This window comes from Mercenaria mercenaria, chromosome 2 (genome assembly GCF_021730395.1).
Source record: "Mercenaria mercenaria strain notata chromosome 2, MADL_Memer_1, whole genome shotgun sequence".
Classification (NCBI taxonomy): Eukaryota; Metazoa; Mollusca; class Bivalvia; order Venerida; family Veneridae; genus Mercenaria; species Mercenaria mercenaria.
In genome coordinates, this window is record NC_069362.1 from 116,093,007 (window position 1) to 116,106,234 (window position 13,228).

The 13,228-nt window shown below is 34.3% G+C and overlaps 1 protein-coding gene across 1 annotated transcript; it reads left to right on the forward strand.

The window, feature by feature from the left end:
- The first annotated feature begins 31 nt into the window (after positions 1-31).
- Positions 32-8,883, forward strand: LOC123565074 (ribosomal L1 domain-containing protein CG13096-like). The gene is made up of 7 exons (XM_045359084.2): positions 32-85; positions 1,402-1,541; positions 1,949-2,093; positions 3,188-3,336; positions 3,759-3,863; positions 4,569-4,735; positions 7,529-8,883. The coding sequence occupies exons 1-7, from the start codon at positions 68-70 to the stop codon at positions 8,065-8,067; spliced, it is 1,263 nt and encodes a 420-aa protein (XP_045215019.2). The 5' UTR covers positions 32-67; the 3' UTR covers positions 8,068-8,883.
- The last annotated feature ends 4,345 nt before the right edge of the window (positions 8,884-13,228 follow it).

Genomic DNA, 13,228 nt, shown 5'->3' on the forward strand with positions numbered 1-13,228 from the left:
GTCCATGTCGATTTAAGCTCGTCAAATTTATCCCGATACCGGAAGTAAACAATTACACGTGAAAAAGATGTTAGAAAAGAAACGAGTAATGAATTATTCTTATTCATATCCCCAAATTTACGAGAGTGTATTCAAATGCAATTTTTTGTTTGATACTTATTGGTGATGTAACATATCTGTTCCATTACTATACAAAACAATGGAATTCAAAATTGCAAAAACAGCATAGCAGTCGGATACACATTGTTGTCCAAAGTATACTTCCTCAAGAGTAGTTATTCTTAGCACAGGGATCACTTTTGGCAGATACCTTTATGAGATTAATTCCCATTTGCCTTGAACCAATGAGATTTTGACAAAATGAATGTGATTTTTTTCTTTTTGTAATGAGATTTTACATAGGCAGTGGCTAGAGAACCGGAATCTGTTCCCTAGACTGCGATCTTATTCGTCCGGAACCGGTTCTCTAAGCAAATTACCGTGCATAGGCTAGGGAACCGGAATTTTATTTCTATGCATAATGCTGCCGAAATCCACTTTGTTTCTTTGTAAGTGTCATGCATATTATTATATTAATTAATTTTACCATGCCCTTGCATTTATCTGCGTTTTTAAAGTGTACTCGCCGCATATATACCGTGTCTGCTGTATTAGAATGATATAAAGTAGTACGAATGAATGCGTGAAAACTACTTTGCAGTTTTTAAATGTTATTAAATTTTGCTTTAAACTTGTACTATGTTTAAATTATTTAAATATAAAATAATATTGGTTTGTATTTGCGTCATTACATGTTTATAGATGAACAAATTAATTTAATTGCCGCTTAAAACATCATACAGTTTCTTTGATCACTTTAAATACTGGTTTGTAACACCTCGGCATTTCGCGTTCAGAGATATGTAATCAATACTAAATAACAGAAATTACTTAATTTGTTTTAATCGTTTCTTTTATTGTCTTATACCTTTTAAGTTTAAATTTCAAGTTTATTTCGGCTCCAGTGCCGACGATTTCGCATTCATTCGTACTAGTTTATTGTATCATTCCAATATGGCGGACAGTATGCGGCAAGTACACTTCTGGAGACACAGTAAACACAAATAAATAAAAGGGCATAGCTTGCTGAAATAGTAAAATTAATTAAGTTATTAAGATAAGAACATGCACATGATACTTACAAAAAGAAACAAAGTGATTTTCGACAGTTTTATGCATAGAAATGAAAATTCCGGTTCCCTAGCCTATGCACAGTACTTTGGCTAGAGAACCGGTTCCGGACGAATAAGTTCGCTGTCTAGGGAACGGATTCCGGTTCTCTAGCCACTACCTTTTACATAGGCAGACAGCCTAGGTTGGACCACTTGATCAATTGTATTAATGTTTCTTTAATTATTTCAGGTTGAAGGGGCAGTTGATGCTGTGCTTACGTTGTTAAAGACCAAAGATGATTCAGTGAGTCTGGTAGATCAGCCAAAGAAAATTGACCTGCAGTTTACTCTGAAGCAGATTCCCAAACTAAAACACAAGAATATTCAAATGTAAGTATGCACAAAATAGTTTTATAACACATACCCTCAAACATGTAAACAGAGATGACCCACCTTGAAAGACTTGTAGTTTCATTTTCCTGTTAAACTTTTGCCAGCTTTGACACAGTTTCATACACTATGCATATGCACAGTAAAGATTTGGAGGAATAGAAACATTTGATAGGTAACCTGCACAAAATCAATCAGAATCTATCATTCTTGGTCCAGAAAAACTTGGATTAAATCACCTTTTGTTGCAATTGATGAGTTTACATGGTACACAGCCCCCAGTTAAATTTAGATCAAAGTTCTGTGTGGTGTTACTAATATTTACTTGCGTAGCTTTCTGTTCTGCACAATTAAAAAAATTTTGATGTTTTTATGTTAGTTAAAGAACAAAGTTTCTTTTTTTTCAGAGATTTACCGACGTCTATCCACTATGAGTTACGGGAAGTGTGTGTCTTTGTCAAGGATCTGGACAAGAAGAACAGAGAATATGAGGCTACTGTTCAGCACTACGAGGACCTCTTCAGACAGCACAAGATTGAAAACATCACAAAAGTCAGTAACAAGTTGAACAATTCATATCATGTAGATAGTAGATAACAGTTTAAAGTGTTCCAAAAGCTGTATAGGTGATAAAATGTGGTTAAAATTATATGATGTATAGTTATGGTACATATAATTGAGTAGTCATTATTCGACAAAATCTATGAAGTTCAGTCGATCTTGAAATAAGCAAAGATAGTACATCAGAAATAAATTTTCATAATTATTTCGTCAAGTTCTGACTTAAGCCCAGCTAAATTTCATGTTACAATATGGACTGGTCAATAGTGCTCACTGATGAAAAAATCATTAAAACGGGACTGGACTCGAGATATTGGCTAAAAATGATCTTTCTATTTAAGTGAAGTTTGGTCACATTAGGGACATTAGAACATGACTTTTTGTTTCTAAACAGTCGTGAAAACCTGCAAAATCAAGAAGTAACAACATGTCCGAGTCATGAATCGAATCTGGGCTGCATGGCCTTACCCTCTTGACCAATACACCATGGAGCAATTTGTACTTCACTGTTAAACGTTAAGCTTTAAAATGATTAAGGCAGTTTACTTCCATTACCCCTTTACAAAGGCTTTTCAATTTTAAATGGAAAAGTTAGCATAGATGTAGCAACCACCAGATTTAGGCCGTATATGAGTTAGCATAAACAACTAATTCCAGTTTGTTTCCATAACAAAAAATCTGTCAGTTACAAAGTTTCAAAGTCGTCCTGAGAAATATTGCAACAATTTCCTGAGATCTAAGCATTTTTTTGTGTTTTGTTGCCAAATGGTATGGAGGTCAGTGCCTTTAGTATGTAGGTAGAATTCTTCAGCTTTAGAACATTATTGAGAGTAAACCCTTATCATTTCATGTCGCATGCTTGCACATTAAGAATGAAAACAAAGACCAGTTGAAACTCGGTATATTGAATTCCAAGGGATTAAACCTTTTTTACTTTGAGGTAATCGAAATTCAACTTAAAAATGATATTTTCAAAATATTTACACATGTTTTAGGAATGGTACTTTAAAATGTCTTCGAGATAGCTGGAATTTTGAGATAAGCCAGTGCAAGATACTGGCTTTCAGCTGTATTTTCTTCTACAGATAGTACCTATTAAAGCACTGCGTACAGACTACAGTTTACCATCTAGCAAGATAAGTCTAGCCAAGGCATATGATCTGTATTTAGCTGACAGCTGTGTGATGGGCCTTCTACCAGGAATTCTGGGGAAAATATTCTATGCAAAGAAAAAGTAAGTTAAGAAATGATCATGTTATTGGGAGCTCGTTCATGTTGTATTAACAGTAAATATTAAGGTGGGTGAACTTTGTTGGGATGGGATGGAGGGCGTGGGGTAACAAAAAGTAACATTGTATATAAAACTCTTCCGATCAAAGTAACTAGGTCAACTTTCTCAGATATTGATCAATAAAGTGTCAATTCTAATAGGTAAAGAAAGTAGTTTTTTAAGCAGCAGTTTTTCCCAGTGTTCTTTACTAGTGGTGATTCTAAAATGTTTGGCTACAGAGTACTTATGCAATAGATAAAAAGAATTTCCTTGGTAAGTCACTGGTATACTTGTAGTGTCTTGTTCTGAATTTCTCATTCAACTTAAAGGTATTTGTCAGTTGTCTGTACTATGAAAATACATACAAACCATGTTTTTTTTTTCAGGACTATTCCTGTCAAAGTGAATCTTGGTGCTAAGAACTTGAAGAATGAGATAGATAGAGCTGTCAGCAATACAAGATGTACAATTCAAGGGTCAGGATCATCATGGTATGTTTTTTCTGAATGTAAACACATCATTCTCTTGTTCTTCTGGTCTATGAGATATTTGGCGACCCTGTTCTCAGAACTGATAAAACATCTTTGCCACAATATTGAAGGCAAAACAAATTTGAAATTTTAATTGTATTACTGCAATTGCAACTCAGAACATTCCTTGTTTTACAAAATTTTGAAAGCGTATTAAATGCCTGGTTACAAAATGTTCTATGAAAAGTTAAAGTAGATTCACTAAGAACAGTCTTGAAACCAATGTGCACATCATGTAGAGGATTTGGAATTCTGATAGATCTAAAAATATTGGGAAACAAATAATGGAAAAACCTAAGGGTTTGTTATCAGGGTAACTGCCTCAGTAGCCTAGTAGTAGAGCGTCCACTTCGAGTGCGGGAGGTCGTGGGTTCGATCCCCATCCGTGTCATACCAAAGAGGTGAAAAATTGTACCAGTAGCTCCCTTACTTGGCGCTCAGCATTAAAAGGGAAACTGGCTCCTCTTCTTTCATAATTATCCTCATGGCAATAGATTCCATCAGGAATGAGTTGTCGAGAGTGATTAATATAAATTGTAGAACTTGCTTCATAATCGATCTTAAATAAATTAGTATAAACTAGTATAAACATAGAATATAATCTTTCATGCATATTTTACTTGGTTTGTCCACAAGTGTGCCCATACCTAGTTTAATACTTTACAGTTTAGTGACAGTAGCCCATGACAAGATGAAAAAGAAAGAGATGGTTGCCAACATCCTGGCTGCCAGCAAGCATTTAGCGGACCAGGTACCAGGTGGCCTAGAGAACATACGGAACATGTACATCAAGAGTTCAGACACTACAGCTGTTCCTGTATATTTAGATATTGGTAATTAATTTTATATGAGTGTGTATTTAAGATATAGGTAATGTATTTCACATTGTGTTATCTCCCCTCTACCTGCTTCATTAGCTCAAAAGCAACAGCATGAAACGTACATATGGAATGTTTGTAATTGAGTTCCCTGTCATAATCAAGTTCCCTTTTGTAATTGAGTTCCCTGTCGTAATCAAGTTCCCTTTTGTAATTGAGTTCTCTGTCGTAATCAAGTTCCCTTTTGTAATTGAGTTCCCTGTCGTAATCAAGTTCCCTTTTGTAATTGAGTACCCTGTTGTAATCAAGTTCCCTTTTGTAATTGAGTTTCCTGTCGTAGTTCCCTGGCGTAATCAAGTTCCCTTTTGTAATTGAGTTCCCTGTCGTAATCGAGTTCCCTTTTATATTGAGTTCCCTGCCGTAATTGAGTTCCCTGTCGTAATCGAGTTCCCTGTCGTAATCGAGTTCCCTGTTGTAATCGTGTTCCCTGTCGTAATCAAGTTCCTTGTAATTGAGTTCCCTGTCGTAATCAAGTTCCTTGTAATTGAGTTCCCTGTCGTAATCAAGTTCCCTTTTGTAATTGAGTTCCCTGTCATAATCAAGTTCCTTGTAATTGAGTTCCCTGTCGTAATCAAGTTCCCTTTTGTAATTGAGTTCCCTGTCATAATCAAGTTCCCTTTTGTAATTGAGTACCCTGTTGTAATCAAGTTCCCTTTTGTAATTGAGTTCCCTGTCGTAATTCCCTGTCATAATCAAGTTCCCTTTTGTAATTGAGTTCCCTGTCGTAATGGAGTTCCCTTTTGTATCGAGTTCCCTTTTGTATTGAGTTCCCTGCCGTAATTGAGTTCCCTGCCGTAATCGAGTTCCCTGTCGTAATCAAGTTCCCTGTCGTAATTTAGTTCCCTGTCGTAATCAAGTTCCCTATTGTAATCAAGCTCCCTTTTGTAATCGAGTTCCCTGTAAATCAAGTTCCCTTTTGTAATTTAGTTCCCTGTCGTAATCAAGTTCCCTTTTGTAATTTAGTTCCCTGTCGTTATCAAGTTCCCTATTGTAATTTAGTTCCTTGTCATATCAAGATAGGTGGAGGGTACTACAGTGCATGTTGATAAATATTCATGAAAGGTTAAAAAAAAATAATGTACACGACCACATTATGATGATCTAAATTCAGTTTAAGTATTATAGTCCTAGGTCAAATATACCCTGAAATCCCGAAAATAAGCGGCTTTTGAAAATAAGCCGGTCTCGAAAATAAGCCACCATTTCACTACAGGCATAAAGGGCTCATAAATAAGCCGCACTCAAAAATAAGCCGTCCAGCTTTTTGTATCAGTAAAAGTATCAATGACTGTAAGGACACCATATGAGATAGCAAAAGTTACCAACGTGTACATAGCAGATTTATTTCCACACGTAATAGCTTGGAATAAAAACACCTAAAAAGTTGTGCTGATATATAAAACCCTGGACAAATTAAAACTTCAAAACTCCCCCCAAAAAATTCTGTCTCTTACACTTTTTGTCACGTCAGTAATTCTACTAATTAACATGACCGGTCTATATCTATATAACACATGCAGTGTTTATCACCTATTGTTTAAGTTATTCATACCCATTGGCCGATCAATTGTTTGTTAGGTCAGACAAAACTTTTTGATGGGTAATTATCTATTAACATCGGATTACTTTCATTAAGAAATTGTAATAAATTGTAACAAAACTGGTATGTCAGAAGTATAGGTATTTATCAACACGGATGTTGTTACTAAAAAGCAAACTATATGACATCCATATCTTCAGTATTTCGGTACTCCAAAATACGCCAGTCTTTAAACCGTTACTGAATATATTTACTCAAAAGTTCGCCGGACCCGAAAATAAGCCGGTCTCGATAATAAGCCACCAAATCCTTACGAAAATTTAAAATAAGCCACGGCTTATTTTCGGGATTTCAGGGTATCACAAGTTATGAAGCAGAAATTGCCATATTTATAGTACCCTATATAGTTAACACTAGAAACTACTAAGGGCCATAACTCTGGTGTTACTTAGGCAATCTGACTGTAACTTGACGTGCCACATTTCCCTATAGTGGCGAACATGTAAATGAAGTTTTGTTTAAATATTCCAAAACACTTCTGAGATATGGACGGACAGACAGACAACGCCAAAAGTATATCCCTCCACCTTCATTTGGGGGAAAACAAGGGATAACCAGTGAAATTTCAGTTTGCATCTAAATACTTTATGTCAAAATAGGAATTGAGGAAGACATTTCAGTGTATGGTTATAATCTGTTGAATTATCTTTCCCCTTTATTGATAGAATTTTGCTAAAAACTATTATAAGTTGTGTGATATTTTCAAATGGCATACCATATTGATAAATTAAGATGTAATGTTTTCAAATATTTTGTTCTTTAACTTGTTGTGGTAATAGTCACTCAGAATACGGAAAGTGCTGAAGGTTTTGTTTGGTAAGATGTTTGTATGGCAGTTCTCAATGAAACTTTATTTTGTATGTGAATGTATATCCTGGGATACACTGGTTTCTTGTCATTTGTAAAATGCCAGCACAAATTTTAGAATATTTTTGGTTCAAGGGGTTTCTTGAAATCCTTTGCCAATGACAGTTTGCCTTCCTGTTTTCTAAAATTTGTATCTGTACTTTTGTCATCAGGTTGTATTTGCTATTTTTTCGTAATTATGTACTTAAATTTTGGCTTTCAAAAACTCAAACACAGTCTTTCATTGAAACAAAATATCTTACTTATAGCTTAAAGTTTAAACAAGAAATGTCTGTTTACAGATTCTGCAAATGAGATCAAGTTGCCTAAAGTAAAAACAAACAAAGTTGCCACCTACATAGATGAGATCACTACAATAGAACATGGTCAGGTGATGGTACAGGCTGACGGTCATGTAAAGATCATTAAAGATGAGGAGAATGAGACAGATAGAAAAGAAAGTCCTAAAGTTATGAAGAAGGGTAGGAAAGGGAAGAAGGCAGATGCAAAAAAATCTGAAGAAGAAACAGATGAAGTTGTAACAGAAATAAAGGAAGAGATAGATGACAGTGCAGAGTTTGGAATATCAGCTGGAGAAGGTGATGATAAAAATGATGTTGTAAATGTTGATTCTGATGATGACAGTAAGGATGATGTTAAAGCAGAAATCAGTAAGAGTAAGAAAAGTGGAAAGTCAGGTAAAAAACAGAAGAAAAGAAAGAGTGGTGGAGACAATGAAGAAATGACTGTTGAAAAGAAGAAACAAAAGTGGACAGAAGTAGCCACTACTAAACAAACAAAGAAGTTGAATAAGAAAGGCAAAAAGGCAAGGAAAGCATAAATATGAGCACATGAACAGTTTGTCAAATTTTACCACATGATGTGTTGGGAAAGAACAATTTCTGGTATTACATAATTTCAAGAAAAAAAATCAGTAGAAATAACAACCTTAATAGCTTGACCATGGATTCAGTTTGATGCTAATTTTTCAGTCAGAATTTAAATATTAAATATATCGCATGAAGTATTTTGACTGGTTTTAAGACTGCCTAGGTACTAGGCCTTTATCACTGGGTATTTATATGGTGCTTAAACAATTGTTTCATGGCCAGTGTGGCTCACTGATCATTACTTAATTGCTAGCCCAATCAGCTCATGGAAGCACAATAAGTACTGCCAACCATGATATTGTAAGTTAATGCAATTGGGAGACAAGTTTTTTCTGTGACGAAATTCCCACAGGTTCTTTGTCCTTCATATCTCTGATTCATTACTTGCAGAGTCTGGGGAAAATCTATAAAACACATAAAAGGAATCCATTGATGCACCTCTTTTAGTACAATAGTTTACCTTTGTGATACTTAAATCTTCATCAGATGAATTGTGACTTGAATAGAATAAATAAAACTGTGTTTTTAGAACTATATTAACAACTATAAAATGTCATACAATGTAGAACACCAAAACAGTGTTATGCAAATACACATAGCTATGCATGCATGTATTGTGTACACGTGTACTATTTGTACACACAAATGTGGTAATTTCATATGAATACAGATACTATGAAGAAATTGTTATTTTCATATCATGAATTTGGATATAATGTATCTTAAATCATTTCCAAATGAACAGATAATAAATGGTACTAAAATTACTTTGTGAATGTTTCCTGTCTAGTTTTGACTTATATGAGATCTGATTTCTTATTAGCAGAAATTGTGAATTTCTCATTAAAGCCAAAGATGAAAAATGCAGCTTGTAAGTTTTTATCATCCATTTTGCAGCATTTATTTGTGCATATAGGGCAGATTTGAACTTAGTCCTAATCAGTGGCTCTGTTACATCCCCTGAAAGTCAGTCCGCAGAGTCACAAGCAATGGCTATTTAAAATCGGCGTAACTGAGGTACTTAAGTCTTTCAGATATGATTGCTATCACAGTGATGATTTAATGGCGAAAAGAAAAATATTTCTGAATAGCAAATTTATTCTTATGCTAGTTTTTGTGTAATATGCTAAATTTCATGTCATGAGCACTTCTTAACACCTGAAGAAAGTCACCAACTGACCTATATTATTGATTTTGTTTTCCTCCATTGGTGACGTCGCTGCTTTATTACGTCACGTTGGCGCATTTCATTCACCATCATGTAATGGTACCAGATAACAGTTAATGCGAGGTACACCATCACAGGCTAATTCTTTGTGTATTAGCACAGTGTTAGTTGTATTTACACAAGGACCTAACATCAAATTACAACATGTTAAGGCAAAACATGTTTGGGGAAAGGTCTATTTATATCTAATCCCATGTGCTTGTTATTTCATGAACACCCGTGATAAAGTGTGGCGGACAAATCGAGCACAACTTTACATAGTGCTAAATGCCGTATATTCATGCATATATTTAATAGCTGTTTTTTATAGGTTTTATGCAGGACATTCTAAAAGAACGTTTTCTGTTCACGAGATAAATGTATTACCTACAGCAAATTGAAGTATTTCTTTTATTTCTTATGCTCTGGAGCTTAAATTTATGTTCAGGTGTTAATCACCACTGATTACGCCTGTTTTCAGACATTGCTGTGATGGAGATAATATCAGACTGAAACTAGAACTGTCACAGGAGTGACTCATACCCCCACCATACGGTCTTGTCACAGAAGAATGGCAACCATAAGAAATCTTAAAAATACTGTCTTTGGAGTACTTCATCCTGGGCTTCCACATATAAGTAATACTAGTATAATACTAGTATAGTAATACTAGTAAATATATTAAATCTCTAATATTAGAGATACACTAAAAGTGAATACAAAAAAGTGTCTTACAGTCTTTAGAGTACTTCATTCTGGGCTTCCACATATAAGTAATACTAGTATAATACTAGTATAGTAATACTAGTAAATATATTAAATCTCTAATATTAGAGATACACTAAAAGTGAATACAAAAAAATGTCTTACCGACCCATGTTACCACAGAAAAATGTATTTACTTTTTACATAGGACTTATAATAAAAAAGTTAGAAAAATACCTAAAATATTGAAAATTTAAAAATAGTATTTCTAAAAATAGACTAATTCCTGGAATTTAAGTGGAAGAAACTTAGTACAGAAGTTAAAAAAAGGTTACTTCCCTTTGGCTCTAAGCCAATCAGAATGAGATATAGTGAAAGTACATCAAAATTAACCTTAAATTCTAGGTAAAAGGGGACACAATTCAAGAAAAATTAGTGTCAGATTATGCACCTTTTGTCACATGATGTGGGTGATGAGGTGGAACATCTATTTTAAGTCTGAATCAAATCCATTCAGTAGTCACTGAGATATAGTGAAAATACATCAAAATTAACCTTAAATTCTAAGTAAAAAGGAGCATAATTCCAGAAAAATTGGTGTCAGAGTTATGCACCTTGTGTCACATGATGTGGGTGATGAGATGGAACGTCTATTTTAAGTTTGAATCAAATCCATTTTGAAATAACAGAGATGTAGTGAAAATACATCAAAATCAACCTTAAATTTAAAGTAAAAGGGGACATAATTCATAAAAATTCATGTCAGAGTTAAGCACCTTATGTCACATGATCTGGGTGATGAGGTGGAACAACTATTTAAAGTTTGAATCAAATCCATTTAGTAATAACTTGAGATATAGTGAAAATACAACAAAATTAACCTTAAATTCTAAGTAAAAGGGGACATAATTCATAAAAAATTGGTGTCAGAGTTATGCACTTTGTGTCACATGATGTGGGTGATGAGGTGGAACATCTATTTTAAGCTCGACTATTCGAAGAATAGTCTAGCTATTCTACTCACCCTGGCGTCGGCGTCGGCGTCACACCTTGGTTAAGTTTTTGCATGCAAGTACATACAGCCATCAATTAAAGACATATAGCTTTGAAACTTATTTTTTCTTTTTCTAGATCAATTACCAACCTCACTAGGTCAAGACCCATAACTCTGACATGTATTTTGAGCAAATTTTGCCTCCTTTTAGACTTAGAAAATTTTGGTTAAAGTTTTACATGCAAGTTACTATCTCCAAAACTAATGCAGATATTGATTTGAAACTTCACATGTGTCTTCGGGGTTATAAAACTAGTTGATAGCAGCAAGTCCCATAACTCTAACTTTCATTTTGGCCAAATTATGCCCCCTTTTGGACTTAGAAAATTCTGGTTAAAGTTTTGCGTGCAAGTACATACAGCTATTTCTAAAAGGCATATAGATTTGAAACTTATTTTTTCTTTTTCTAGATCAATTACCAACCTCACTGGGTCGAGTCCCATAACTCTGACATGTTTTTTGAGCAAATTATGCCCCCTTTTAGACTTAGAAAATTTTGGTTAAAGTTTTACATGCAAGTTATTATCTCCAAAACTAATGCAGATATTGATTTGAAAACTTCACACGGCTTCGGGGTTATTAAAACTAGTTGATAGCAGCAAGTCCCATAATACTGACCTTATTTTGGCCAAATCATGCCCCTTTTGGACTTGGCAAATTTGGTTAAAGTTTTGCATGCTAAGTACATACAGCTATTATAAAAGGCATATGATTTGAACTTATTTTTTTCTTTTTCTAGATCAATACAACCTCATGGATCAAGTCCATAAAACTCTGCATGTATTTTAATGGTTAAAGTTTAAATGCAGTTTCTATCTCCAAAACTAATGGATATTGAATTAAACTTCAGTCCTTCGGGTTATATAAACTAGTTTTAAGTTTGAAAAAGTCCATAACTGGATATTATTTTGAATAAAAAATATTACCCCTTTTGAACTTAAAACTCTTTGATATTTAACTTTTTGGTAATATGTTACGCTTGGGACATATTTCAATGTCATGCTTGGCTGTCTTACGGACAGCTCTTGTTTCAAGTTTGAATCAAATCCATTTAGTAATAACTGAGATATAGTGAAAATACAACAAAATTAACTTTAAATTCTAAGTAAAAGGGGACATTATTCATGAAAATTTGGTGTCAAGTGTTATGCACCTTGTGTTACATGATGTGGGTGATAAGGTGGAACATGTATTTTAAGTTTGAATCAAATCCATTTGGTAATAACTGAGATAATAAGATTTCAGGACGCGACGGGACGGGACGCGACGTGACAAAACTGACTCCTATATACCCCCTTCAAACATGTTTGGTGGGGGTATAATAAAATGAAAGTGATAATTACGTCACAAGTTGGTCTAATTCGAACTGTACCGATTCAAATAATTCTGAAAAGGCTATTGTTGTCCTGCAAGATAATAAAATATTTTGTAGATTTGGCAGAGGCCTGTTCTTGTCGGTGATATTTTCAAGAAGTGGTGATATTTATATGGCTACCTTTTGTCAAATGATTTATAATGATGAAGTTCTGATAAATGTATATCATGCATTCATTGTCTGTCATAAACAAATTCTTGTCATGATCTGCTGCAATAATAGAATGATGGTTTGTCTACTTTTTTTGCAGCTGAATCAAATGTATGTTCTCTGAAGCATGTTTTCACAGAAGAATTATAAATACAGCAAGAACAAAGGTCAGCTGTAACTATCTAGGACTGACCAACATCTGAGGTCTACTTATATTAAACTATACATTTTGTATTTTACTTAAGCTGTTGATGTTTTGTTTTTGTTGGGTTTAACGTCACACTGACACAATTATAGGTCATATGGTGACTTTTCAGCTTTATTGGTGGAGGATGACCCCCAGATGCCCCTCCATGCATTAGTTCATCATGGGCGGGCACCTGGGTAGAACCACCGAGGCTCCTCAGTCAGCTGTTGGTTAAATATAAACATATAAAAAATGCTGGTGCATGTAAGCAGCTGAGTAAAAACACAAACTTCCCTTACACTGAGGATTGTTGTAGGAAAATGTCATTTTTCTTTAAATATATAAAATAGCAAAAATGGAGTTGAGCAAGAATTTGACTCAGCAGACTAAACACAAACGTAGTTACAATCACAGAAAATAACACAACAAGTCTG